At 48.7% G+C, this 14,197-nt stretch overlaps 1 protein-coding gene across 1 annotated transcript in view; it reads right to left on the bottom strand.

The window, feature by feature from the left end:
* BMPR2 (bone morphogenetic protein receptor type 2) overlaps positions 1–14,197 on the bottom strand; it is a 239,167-nt gene that overhangs the window by 61,910 nt on the left and 163,060 nt on the right. Inside the window, exon 4 of the mRNA XM_069733577.1 lies at positions 4,216–4,326. Within this exon, the coding sequence (XP_069589678.1) occupies positions 4,216–4,326 (111 nt within the window). The remainder of the gene's footprint in view (positions 1–4,215; positions 4,327–14,197) is intronic.

Here is a 14,197-nt window from a genome sequence, read left to right as displayed (position 1 = left end):
AGAAGAAAAGTGGTCTAAAATTCCAGTTAAGATGTGTAAGAAGCTTGTTGATGGTTATAGGAAGCAATTGATTGCAGTTATTTATTACAAAATATGCGCAACAAAATATTAAGTTGAGGGTGCCAACAATTTTGTCCAGATTATTTTGGGGGTTTTGCGTGAAGTTATGTCCAATTTGCCTCTTTTTCTCAGTTTTTTGTGTTGTTCCAATACACACAAAGGAAATAAACATGCGCATAACAAAACATGTGTAAAAGCAATCATTTTCTAGGAGAAATAAGTCATTTTCTGGAACAATTTCAAGGGTGTCAACACTTTCGACTATGAATGTATATGTAACATATGCACAGTATGTACACAGACTTTTTACAACTGTATGACCCAGAACCTCTAAACAGTACAGTGAATACATTATAGTCGGTCTTCCCTTAGGAGGCCATTCACACACATACAGTATACATATAGTTATAAATAGGAGGAAAAAAGGAGCATACAATCTAGGTATTTTCTTATAAACAGATGTCTTTATTTAGTACAAAAGGATAAAAAATAAGAACAATTTCATATAAAGTGCAATCCAGTCAAGCACGGGGGGGGGGGGGGAGGACCACCCCCTGCAACTCCCATGTTACATATAGAGATAATAATCAAAGGGCAAAAAAAGACCCCACATAGAGAATACCGGGAAGCTTAAACCCACATGTACCTAAATCAATATCATGGCGAACAGTGACACTAAACCAGAGGTAATACATGGTACATGGTGAGGTGACAGGCACTGTGGCCAAGCCTACCTACGAACATCATGGCGAACAGTAACACTAAACCAGAGGTAATATGTGGTACATAGTGAGGTGACAGGTACTGTGGCCAAGCTTACCTACGAGGGGTGCAGGAGGAGGGTCCCACCGGAAAAGAAAAGCGCCCCGGGGCGCCATGATATTGATTTAGGTACATGTGGGTTTAAGCTTCTGCACCCCTCGTAGGTAAGCTTGGCCACAGTACCTGTCACCTCACTATGTACCACATATTACCTCTGGTTTAGTGTTACTGTTCGCCATGATATTGATTTAGGTACATGTGGGTTTAAGCTTCCCGGTATTCTCTATGTGGGGTCTTTTTTTGCCCTTTGATTATTATCTCTATATGTAACATGGGAGTTGCAGGGGGTGGTCCTCCCCCCCCGTGCTTGACTGGATTGCACTTTATATGAAATTGTTCTTATTTTTTATCCTTTTGTACTAAATAAAGACATCTGTTTATAAGAAAATACCTAGATTGTATGCTCCTTTTTTCCTCCTATTTATAAATATGCTTGTTATGGAGCTTTTTTGACTGATCTGGGGGCACTTTATGTACGTGTAGTGTGGCCCAGACCAGCATTATGATATTGGGATCTTTGCTAATAGTATATATAGTATAGTATAGAAAGTCCGGCTCAACAGGACTGGATTTTCTCCAATTTTTTCTATTTTCCTTGATGTGATGCAAGGGAGAGGCCGGTGTCTGAGCCCCAGGTGGATGAGCATTAGAGCAACTGGGTGAGCTGGAATCATGTTTTTATAATACATATAGTATAAAAAAAATAAAGCCCACCATATTAATTAGATGGTTCTGTCAGCAGCCTTTTCCTCCATCTCTCCCGTAAATAGGAGTGCTTGTTTGGCTGAGTGCTCCTGTGTTCTCTATAACAAAGCAGCTGCCAGACATGTTTGTTGGGGGAGAAACGGATCTGGCATGTCTGTCCGGGTTATACAGCCAGAGGTGCCTGCTACTCCTCCCCTCAATGGTTTCTGTAATGCCAAACTCCTTCTTGCAGCTCCTTTTCCCCTCTCTGTGAATTTCCACTCCCCCCTCTCTTCCCAGCAAATGGTCAGTTTTATTGCTGGCCAGATAGCAGAGAGCTGAAAGTGTTCCCTCCAAGAATCCCTTTGTCGGCTAGGCAGAATACTCAAAGCAAAAATAAAAAAAAAAAACACAGTAATCCTAGAAACATGAATATTAGATTTCCAGGATCTGGGCAATTAAGTCAGCATTTTGTGGCATTTAGGGCCATCGGAAACCTGGGAAATTAATTTCTGCCCACCAGTAAATTACAGACATACCATGTTTGGACTCTAAATAACGGCAAAATCACAGGGGTAAAAATAATGCCATTATCGTTGGCCTGTGAGCTTCCAAGCCAAAGATATGGAAAAAAGGAGATTTGATAACTTTCCAAAATAGGTGTATCCGCCAGGAAACAGCCCACATGTGAGGTCAGCCAAAGTGGGAGTCCCTAAAGGTACCGTCACACTTAGCGACGCTGCAGCGATACCGACAACGATCCGGATCGCTGCAGCGTCGCTGTTTGGTCGCTGGAGAGCTGTCACACAGACAGCTCTCCAGCGACCAACGATGCCGGTAACCAGGGTAAACATCGGGTTACTAAGCGCAGGGCCGCGCTTAGTAACCCGATGTTTACCCTGGTTACCATCCTAAAAGTAAAAAAAAACAAACACTATATACTTACCTACCGCTGTCTGTCCTCCAGCGCTGTGCTCTGCTCTCCTCCTGTACTGGCTGTGAGCACAGCGGCCGGAAAGCAGAGCGGTGACATCACCGCTCTGCTTTCCGGCTGACCGACGCTCACAGCCAGTACAGGAGGAGTGCAGAGCACAGCGCTGGAGGACAGACAGCGGTAGGTAAGTATGTAGTGTTTGTTTTTTTTTACTTTTAGGATGGTAACCAGGGTAAACATCGGGTTACTAAGCGCGGCCCTGCGCTTAGTTACCCGATGTTTACCCTGGTTACCAGTGAAGACATCGCTGAATCGGTGTCACACACGCCGATTCAGCGATGTCTGCGGGGAGTCCAGCGACCAAATAAAGTTCTGGACTTTCTTCCCCGACCAGCGACAGCACAGCAGGGGCCTGATCGCTGCTGCCTGTCACACTGGACGATATCGCTAGCGAGGACGCTGCAACGTCATGGATCGCTAGCGATATCGTCTAGTGTGACGGTACCTTTAGTTTATGGCTGATTCATAAAACAGGAACGTCCATTTTGGGAGGTTATTCAGAGAGTCAGAGAGACAGCTGAAGACATCATGCTGGGGAGCTGAATCATTTCTCTGGGAACTCTCCTCCCCTTTAATCGACACATCATACCTGTGACAGATTTAGAAAGTTTGTACCTTTATCCCTTTTCTAACTGCTTGTACATATTTGTATCTGTCTCTTTTGTAATATCTCTTGTAATTTTTGTAAACACTGCCAATTTTTGTAAACTGATGATTTTTTCGTGAGTAAACGTATAAATTTGCTAGCTTTGTTCTTTTGGCTCCATGATCGAACCGACACTTACTCCGTGCAAATTCATGCTACTCGGGGTTTGTTTCTGACTTGATATAGGCTTGGTAACGGACCGGCTTTTATCTAAAGAGGAACTGGTGGCAGCATAGCATTCTTGTGTTATTGCGGGATCCTGGCAGTGACGGATCGGAGGTTTATATATGAACTCCTGGCCTGGGACTGGGGATATATATTAGCCTCACTGCAGAGTGCCCCGATAACAAGCACGTGACAGGGCAGTCTCTCCGGTGACAATTATCCTAGGTGCAGTACCCTGACTGACTTGAGGGTAAGGGGCGCCAGAGAGCTGCAAGTGCAAATTCTTGACTAAAAGTAAAAGAGGTTTTCCTGACACATAGTGTGATCTGATTCTCTCAGACGAGGAGAAGGTGGGGAGACAAAAATTTCTCCATCTTCTCCTTTGGGTCAGTCCTTGGAAATTGGACTGCACTCAGATTATATTATTGATTAGTTTTACAATTAAATATATATTTGAATACCTAAATAAATGTTTATTACAGGTCTGTATTGTTAGGGACAAGCTGTTTTGGGGACAAATTTGTTATGTACATGGTAAAACTATTACCTTACAGCACGGCTTTAGAGATAACAATGTGAAATGTGTGATAGGAACCAAACATGTAGCCTTGAGCATTCACGAAGGGAAGTTATGTGAAAAAAAGTGATGTGCTGTCTTTTCAATTCCTGTTTAATGAGTATTACTGCCTAAACAAGTTATTACTGATTCACTGGATTGGTGACTTGTTTAGGCTGAAAAACCCTTCAACGCTTTAGCTGAAGTTCATGAATATTTTCCTATCAAAAAGCATATAAAAGTAGAATGTACACGTTCATTCAGAATAGAAGATCCAGTGTTACATACCTCCAAATATTCGGTATATAAAGAAGAAGACTCCTATCAGTACAGCCAGGACTGATACAGAAATCAGAGCAATAATTACCGTCATGTCAGGATGCTCCCAGCCTGAGCGAGCTTTAAAAAAGACAAAGATACCTGTTATTCCACATTGTACACAAAGCAAAAAAAAACTCTAGCTCACTTTTGTGCAGATATGAATAGTGTCAAAACATAGAAAGTAACAGCAGAAATAAATAATGCTTATGTAATCCGATTACTCTAAGCGTAGTTTTACCTTTGTAAAAAGCTTTACAGTTTACACATAAATATCTTTTATTTAGTGAGTTTACAATGACATGACGTATCGATACACATATCCCTGACTGAAGAAGTCCTGTAATCCTCAGCTCTGTGCTGCACTGCAAGGAACAAGTGATGAAAGCTTGCCCTACAAGATTTGCTAAAGGGAATCGGTCACTAAAGGTACCGTCACACTAGACTAGACGATATCGCTAGCGATCCGTGACGTTGCAGCGTCCTGGCTAGCGATATTGTCCACTGTGACAGGCAGCAGCGATCAGGCCCCTGCTGTGATATCGCTGGTCGGGGAAGAAAGTCCAGAACTTTATTTCGTCGCTGGATCTCCCGCTGACATCGTTGAATTGGTGTGTGTGACGCCGATTCAGCGATGTCTTCGCTGGTAACCAGGGTAAACATCGGGTTACTAAGCGCAGGGCCGCGCTTAGTAACCCGATGTTTACCCTGGTTACCATCGTTAAAGTGAAAAAAACAACCACTACATACTTACCTACCGCTGTCTGTCCCCGGCGCTGTTCTTTCCTGCACTGACTGTGAGCACAGCAGCCGGAAAGCATGACCCTGGTATTGTCGAAGCTTCTTGGGAAAGAGGGAGATACCCCCTACTGACACTCTTACCATCCCTTACCTTTTTTCCCCCAGCGCGACCACCCGAACCCCTTCTCCCAATTAAGACAGAGACAAGAGTTTCTTTGGAATTATGTAGGCCACAGCAGCCTGTTTATTAAACAAAAACAACGGTTAACAATTAATGTAAAAGCATACATTTCAAAACTAGGGGAAGTCCTTGGAGCCCAAAAGAATCTGGTGATTTTAACCATACCGCGAACATAACTCAAACCATATTTTACTCCCAGCCGTTGTAAGCCTGGCTCGGGAGCACCAAAAACCCCGCAAGAGGGTTCACTGTTCGCGGTAAAAACATGAGATCCGACCACCCCTGCCGGAACTCCCCACCACCAATCACCAGATCCAAAACATAATAAACTTCAGAACAGAGGAGCCATATACCTATGGACCCCCCAAACCAATTTCCACCAACTCCAAGGACTCCCCCCAACCGCCACAACGAGAGGCCTTTGAAAACCTTAAAGGCCCGAGACCCCACCCGACCGAAAAGCTATGGCCTTCTCAATGCCCTCCTGTAACCCGAGAGCCCAAAAATCCATTCCTACAGCATTCAAATGCACGCCGTCCGCCAACCAATACTCCCCATTTCCAGATTCCAATTCAAAATGTCTGACCGCCGCACCCCCATTCCTAACCACAAAGGCAGACACCGCCCTGTTCACCTTTATGCGGGCCTTATCAATTTTTTGCAAAGACCGCATGTGCTTCCACCGTTTCCGCGGCACGATTTCGGACCAGACGACAGTCAATCCCGGGTACAAAACCCACAAACGTAAACAGTCCTGTTTGATGTCTCTAACCAACTCCCAAAAAGGTCGGACCCCAAGATCGTTACCCCCCACGTGCAAAACCAAAACGTCGGGAGCTCTGTCCAGTCTCACACTGTTCTGGATTTCCCGCAACACGCGATTCCAGGCCATACCCCGAAAACCGAGCCACCGGATGACTGCGACGCTTCAATCAAATCCGAGTTGCCTGCCCTCCGTCCGAACGTCGGCTCGCAGAGCTCCCCAGTGCACGTACGAGTGTCCAAGAATCCACACCAATAAACCTTGGTGACCTGGAAAACAAACACAAACTTAACAACTGTCCCCTACTGCAGCAAAACGCTCCATAAAGCCTATAAAACCCCATCGACCACCCCCTGTGGCCGCACATAACTTCTAAAGCGGTTGGAGCGCCACCTACCGATCCTACGAATGGCGGAATCCTCCAATCCCCCAATTGCCGCTTCAGTTGCGGCACCTATCTGGAAGGAGTGAGGGGCGAAACAAGCCCCATCCAACCCCACCGAGGAAATCGCCTTTTTGAAAACCGCCGTGAACTGGTATCGAGACAAGCAGGAACCATCCTGGTGACATAACAATGCCCCATCCCGCTTAGGCTGCAGGCCCCAAAAGTTGCTAAGGCAAGAGACTGGACACATAACGGACCCCGCAACTGAGCCCACCACAATTCTGCTGCCCCGCCCCTCCTGATCCGACTTTGACCTTCGCAACCATAACTCCACCTGGCCCCCAGCCAACAATACGTCCCTGGCCAATAAACCCCCCGGCCCTTTTTTGTTTGGTGCCACCAACTCTCCTACTCTAAAGGCCCCAAAAAAGGCCAATGAAAAAGCCAGCCGAAATAAACAAAGCTCAAAAAACGAAGAACACAGTGATGACAATGCTTCGCCCAATTTTTCCAAAACGTTAAAAGACACCGGCCTCCTAGAATCTGTTCCTCTGGGCCGCCGCCTAAAACCTCTTACGGCCCTCTGCACCAAAAAGGACTTGGTGATATCGTCCTGACCCCGCAATTTGCAACCAAAGGCCAGGGCCGCCATGACTCTTGACACTTTTGCGGGAGACCAACCCGCTGATGCCCCCCGGCTCAACCATGACAACAGGATCCCGATCTGATCCTGGTAGCTCCACCCACCAGATTCCGCTGCTAGCAAAAACTCCCACTCCCGCCAAGTTGCCTGATAAGCCTCCCAGGTTCTGGGAGCCAACGACGCCTTAATCAATGCCTGAGCGTCCCGGACACCGCTAGCCAAAGTTCTGGAGGGCACTCCAAACCGACCATCTCCGCCTCCGGGGCCAATGACCGAAAACGATCGAACTGCAAACGAGAAAGAGAGTCAGCGATGGAGTTATGAACTCCCGGCACATGCGACGCTGTGACGCGTTCAAATTCAAACACAACAGCACCAAACGCCGTAACACGCAAACCACCGGCGGCGAAGATGCAGACAAACTATTAATCGCGCAAACCACCCCCATGTTATCGCAACGAAAACGAACATGCCTGTTCCGAAAATTATCTTGCCACAAGTGCACCGCTACCAAAATAGGGAAAATCTCCAGGAGAGCAATGTTACGAACTAAACCGGTAGAAATCCAACTCGCAGGCCACTTTGCCGCGCACCATTGCCCTTGGAAATATGCTCCAAAACCCGAACCTCTGGCTGCGTCAGTGAATAATTCCAACGACTCGTTGTCAATCACGCCCGCCATAAACAACGACCTACCATTATATGACTTCAGGAACTCACTCCACACTGCCAAATCCTCCTTGTGCTCAGCTAATAACCGCACAAAATGGTGAGGAGCCTTAACTCCCGCCGTAGCGCTAGCCAACCTCCTAGAGAAAACTTGCCCCATTGGCATGACTCGACAAGCGAAATTAAGCTTACCGAGCAGAGATTGCAGGTCTCGCAAAGGCACCTTACGCAGGCGACCAGTTCGCACAACGTCTTCCCGTAGGCCCGTCAATTTGTCCTCAGGCAAACGAAACTCCCACCGCACGGTATCGATGACTATGCCTAAGAAACACAAGCACGTACTCGGGCCTTCCGTCTTACCCGGTGCCAGCGGGACCCCGAACCGCGAAGCCACCCATTCAATCGCATTCAAAATCCTTGCACAGCAATCGGACCCCGCCGGGCCGATGCACAAAAAATCGTCTAGGTAGTGTAGGACCGCATCGCAACCAGACACGTCCCGTACCACCCATTCCAAAAAGGAACTAAACGCCTCGAACAGAGCACAAGACAGCGAACAACCCATGGGCAAACATCTGTCAACAAAAAAATTTTTCTCCCAAAAACATCCAAGAAGTCTAACGCTAGACGGATGAACCGGCAACAATCGAAAAGCGGCTTCTATGTCCGTCTTTGCCAACAGGGCACCTTTTCCGCATCTCTGCACCCAAGCTACCGCTTCATCAAACGATGCGTAAACCACCGAGCACAAATCAGGATCAATGCCGTCGTTCACCGACCTACCCTTAGGATACGACAGGTGCTGGATAAGGCGAAATTTTCCCGCTTCCTTCTTAGGGACCACCCCCTAAGAGGGGAAACAACTAAGTCCTCAAAACGGAGCATGGTCAAAAGGGCCAGCCATGCGGCCCAAAGCCACCTCCTTACGTAACTTCTCTGAAACCACCTCAGAGTGTAACAAGGCTGAATGCAGATTTTTTCTAACAACGGGAACCACAAAAGGAGGTGCTGGAATAACAAAACCTTCCGTAAAACCGGACAGTAACAGTGCCGCCTTTTCCTTATCCGGGTACCTACTTAGATAAGGGACCATCCTTTCCACCATCACCGGAGTCTCCCCCATGGGAATTACCTGGACCTGCTTTTGCCTTGCCCTTCTTAAAGCATTTTGCGGCTCCGTGGGAGGAACCACTGCAGTGGGAGCACAAATGTTTAAATCTACAATTGCTTCCAAATTTGCACTGTCCCTCATTAAATTGCCAGCAGACACCCAACTTCTGTCCTCCTGCCTGACCGGCGTTGCCTGAGGAGCTCCCTGCACCGGACTGAGATCCATGGCCGGACCCACCGGCCCCCCTTGAAAGGGATGGCCGAACTTGTACTGCGCCATCACGCGCAACCAGAGACCAATATCTTTCTGGTCCCACCTAATAGCCGGCCGCACAGCTTTTCTCTGCCTAAACTGCTCATCGTATCTCAGCCACGCCTGACCGCCATACACCCTATGAGCCTCACTGATGGAATCCATGTAGCAAAATAGCCCCGAGCAATTCTCCGGAGCCTTCTCACCAATAACACTGGCCAAAATGGCAAAAGCTTGAAGCCAATTAGCAAAAGTCTGGGGAATCAAACGCCAACGCCGCTTTTCTTCCTCCTCCTTTTTTAAATCCTCCTTCTTCCCCTTGTCAATGTTAAATTTCTCCAAGGGGAGCAGTGAAAAAATTTCCACGTACTCATCCTTACTAATCTTTTCCCTGACCTCTTTCTTAAGATGCGCCCCCAACGGGCCCTCAAAACACACGTATACCTCGCCGTGCGCCCTATCATCTAAGTGGACCCTACACTCCTTCTCCTTCTCAGTCTGCACAGAAACCGAAACTGGCTCCGCAACCTCGGCCTGCGCTGCTGCCGCACTAACCGGACTCCGTGTTACACCAGACCAAGCACCCAAAAAACCCTGCGGAGCCACATCACGATCCAATCTAGCTAGCAGGTTCTGCACATTAACCAAAAGCTCCCGCACCCCTGCCGCTTCACCGCCGCCTGCTACCCCTGCCGCAGCTACGCCGCTAAGCGCTCCCTGACCACCACTAAACGCAGGCGCACTAGCATCATAAGAACAAGCACGAGACATAGACGCATACTCACCGGGCTGCAAGGGATCTGTGGTCCCTCCAGCCGGAGTGCTGGTATCCGGATGTCCACGAACGGCCCAATCCGCCACCGACCCGTCCAACGATGTGCCTTGGAGGTGTCCGTCAGACCCGCTGCTCCTGGACGCAGCTGGCCCGTGGGACACTGGATTCGGACTCCCCGCGATGGGGGGAGACGCCGCCTGGACCGGCGAGGGCACATCTTGCTGACCGGCGCCAGCCGCAGTCCAGGCCGCCGTAAGAGGCTGTCCGATCCAAGGCCCTGGAGCAGGGGGACCCCCCACCACTGTAGTAGGGGCCGACCCAGCGCCGTCCTGCCTCGGGCCGCCCGCCCCGCTTCCATCCACCGCTCCTCTGGGCGCCGCTCTCACCGCCGAGGCAGACCGCGCGGCGGAACTGGCACCGCCGCGGCCTCCCGCTGCTCTAGGCCCCAAGCGCTGCCCGGCGCGTCTTGGCTCCGCCCCCACCGCACCACGAGGTGAGGGCCTAGCAACCGCCGCTGCGCCCCCCCTGGCAGTCGGATTCCTCCCAGGCCGGGGCCTACTCGCCGCTGCTCTTACCGGCGCCTGGCCTGGAGGGTCCCGGGAGGGGCTCCTACGCCTGCGGGGGGCGCTAGGCCCAGGATCCGGCGATAGGCGCTCGGGGGGCCGTGTCCGCCGAGCCCGCCGATCAAGATGGGGGACCGCCGGCGGGGATCCGCTGCCGCCGGCGCCGCCGTCCAGCAGGTGGGCCACCTGCACCTCCAGCCATACGGGAGGCCGAGAGGCTGCAGCCGCCCTCAGGCTCTGCAGCACAGCGTCCACACCTGACATGCTGCTGCTTTCAGTGCTGGTGAACGGGAACTGACCGGCCCCCGCCCCCTGACACTTCCCTAACCCTCTCTTCAACTATCTCCCCCGCCCCCTATACTGTTAACCCTTTCAGCCCCACCCCCTCCTCTCCAACCCATTGTCATGCTGGCCTTCGCTTAGCCGTGGGGGGGAGGGGGCGGCTCGCTCCGGCCTGTCCTGAGCGGTGATGTCACCGCTGTGCTTTCCGGCTGCCCGGCGCTCACAGCCAGAGCAGAGAAGCACAGCGCCGGGGACAGACAGTGGAAGGTAAGTATGTAGTGGTTGTTTTTTTTACTTTAACGATGGTAACCATGGTAAACATCGGGTTACTAAGCGCGGCCCTGCGCTTAGTAACCCGATGTTTACCCTGGTTACCGGCATCGTTGGTCGCTGGAGAGCTGTCTGTGTGACAGCTGTCCAGCGACCAAACAGCGACGCTGCAGCGATCCGGATCGTTGTCGGTATCGCTGCAGCGTCGCTTAGTGTGACTGTACCTTAAGTCTTTAATTCTCTGAGAGCAGCATGATGTAGCGCCAGAGATCCTGATTACAGAGATGTATCACTTACTGGGCTGCTTGCTGAAATTTTGATGAAATCGTTTTCTCTGCTGCAGATCTGCCAGTTCTCTAAATGCTGAGGTCTGTATAACCCCGCCCACAACGCTGATTGGAAGCTTTCTGTGTACACTGTGCATAGGCAAAAAGCTGCCAATCAGTGGTGGGTGCGGGGTTATACAGAACTTATGGCGGACTACATGGAAAAAGCTTTATCAGTCCTCTAGTGATCTGATGATATAATTGATTTAATCAAGACTACAGTAAGCAACCCAGTAAGTGACACATCACTGGAATCAGGGTCTCTGTCCACAAAAATCTGGTGAAAGATTACCCTGAAACCGTAATTATATATATATATATATATATATATATATATATATATACACATACACACATACATACATACCTGTACATACATACACACTACCGTTCCAAAGTTTAGGGTCACTTAGAAATGTCCTTACCGTATATACTCGAGTATAAGCCGAGATTTTCAGCCCACTTTTTTGGGCTGAAAGTCCCCCTCTCGGCTTATACTCGAGTCATATACCCGGGGGTCGGCAGGTGAGGGGGAGTGGGGGCTGTGTAATTATACTTACCTACTCCCGGCGTGGTCCCTGCAGTCCCTGGCTTCCCCGGCGCTGCAGATTCTTCCTGTACTGAGTGGTCACATGGCACCGCTCATTGCAGAAATGAATAGGCGGCTCCACCTCCCATAGGGGTGGAGCCGCATATTCATTGCTGTAAATGATCGGTAACTGTGACCGCTCAGTTACAGGAAGAAGCTGCAGCGCCGGGGAAGCCAGGGACTGCAGGGACCACGCCGGGAGTAGGCAAGTATACGGGGAGCGCAGCGCTGCGCTATATTTACCTGCTCCTCGCTCCGGTGCGGCTCCGTCTGCAGCGTCCTCTAGCAGTGACGCTCAGGTTAGAGGGTGCGGTGACGTAGTCAGTGCGCGCCCTCTGCTGAGCGTCAGTGCTGGAGACGGAGCCGCACGAGGAGCAGGTAAATATTGAAAGCGCCGGCGTCCTGAGCGAAGAGAGGTGAGTATGTGATTTTTTTTTTTATGGCAGCACCAGCAGCATTATATAAGGAGCATCTATGGGGCCATAAAGAATGGTGCAGAGCATTATATATGGCACAGCATTATATAAGGAGCATCTATGGGGCCAAAAAGTACGGTGCAGAGCATTATATATGGCACAGCTTTATATGGCACATCTATGGGGCCATAATGAACGGTGCAGAGCATTATATATGGCACAGCTTTATATGGAGCATCTATGGGGCCATTATCAACGGTGCAGAGCAATCTATATGGCACAGCTTTATAAGGAGCATCTATGGGGCCATAATCAATGGTGCAGAGCAATATACCGTATATGGGGCACAGCTTTATAAGGAGCATCTATGGGGCCATAATCAACGGTGCAGAGCAATATATATATATGGCACAGCTTTATAAGGAGCATCTATGAGGCCATAATGAACGGTATAGAGCATTATATGTAGCATAGCTTTCTATGGAGCATCTATGAGGCCATAATGAACGGTATAGAGCATTATATGTAGCACAGCTTTCTATGGAGCATCTATGGGGCCATAATGAACGGTATAGAGCATTCTATATAGCACAGTTGTATATGGAGCATCTATGGGGCAATAATGAACGGTATGGAGCTTCTATTTTTATTTTTGAAATTTACGAGTAGCTACTGCATTTTCCACCCTAGGCTTATACTCGAGTTTTCCCAGTTTTTTGTGGCAAAATTAGGGGGGTCGGCTTATACTCGGGTCGGCTTATACTCGAGTATATACAGTATTTTTTTTTATAGAAAATAACACTTTTTTCCAGTGAAGCTAACATTAAAAAAGATTCAGAAATACACTCTATACATTGTTAATATGGCAAATGACTATTCTAGCTGCAAACGTCTGGTTTGTAATGCAATATCTTCATAGGTGTATAGAGGCCCATTTCCAACAACCATCACTCCAGTGTTCTTATGGTACTTTATGTTTGCTAACTGTGTAAGAAGGCTAATGGATGGTTAGAATATCCTTGAAAACCCTTGCGCAAGTATGTTAGCACAGCTAAAAACAGTTTGGCTGATTAGAGAACCTATAAACCTGACCTTCCTTTGAGCTAGTTGAGAATCTGGAGCATTACATTTGTTGGTTCCATTAAACTCTCAAAATGGCCAGAAAAAAAAGAACTTTCATGTGAAACTCGACAGTCTATTCTTGTTCTTAGAAATGAAGGCTATTCCATGCGAGAAATTGCCAAGAAACTGAAGATTTCCTACAATGGTGTGTACTACTACCTTCAGAGGAGAGCACAAACAGGCTCTAACCAGAGTAGAAAGAGAAGTGGGAGGCCCCGCTGCACAACTGAGCAACAAGACAAGTACATTAGAGTCTGTAGATTGAGAAATCGACGCTTCATAGGTCCTATGACCTATTTCATCAGCCAGAGCATTAGGGTATGTGTAAGCGTTGCGGATTCCATTGCGGATTATTCTGCGCGGATTCTGCAGAATCTGCAGGTAAAACGCCTTTTACCTGCGGATTCCCAGTGGATTTACTGCGGATTTTGTGCAGTTTTTGTGCGGATTTCGCCTGCATTTTTACACCTGCGGATTCCTATTATGTAAAACACTGCAGAATCCGCACAAAGAATTGACATGCTTCGGAAAATAAACTGTTGCGTTTCTGTGCATGTGCACTGCGGATTTGGTTTTCCACAGGTTTACATGGTACTGTACAACACATGGAAAACTGCTGCAGACCCGCAGGGCCAAATCCGCTGCGGATCCGCAGCCAAATCCGCAACGTGTGCATGTACCCTTGTGGTTGAGCAGTGAAGTATTTTCCAAACTTTTGGTCCCCAAAATTGCGCCGTTTGTTGATTTTTACAGCTCCAAATGAGTGTAAAATGTGAGGGGTCAGTAAATCAGTATGCAGTAAGTGCTTTTGAGTGGCCGCTGTCGACAATGAACTGAAATATATTTTACCCCATAGACATAGAC

Source organism: Ranitomeya imitator, chromosome 7 (genome assembly GCF_032444005.1).
Source record: "Ranitomeya imitator isolate aRanImi1 chromosome 7, aRanImi1.pri, whole genome shotgun sequence".
NCBI lineage: Eukaryota > Metazoa > Chordata > Amphibia > Anura > Dendrobatidae > Ranitomeya > Ranitomeya imitator.
Note: the sequence above shows the minus strand (reverse complement) of the source record. Positions and strands in the feature narration are given on the sequence as shown.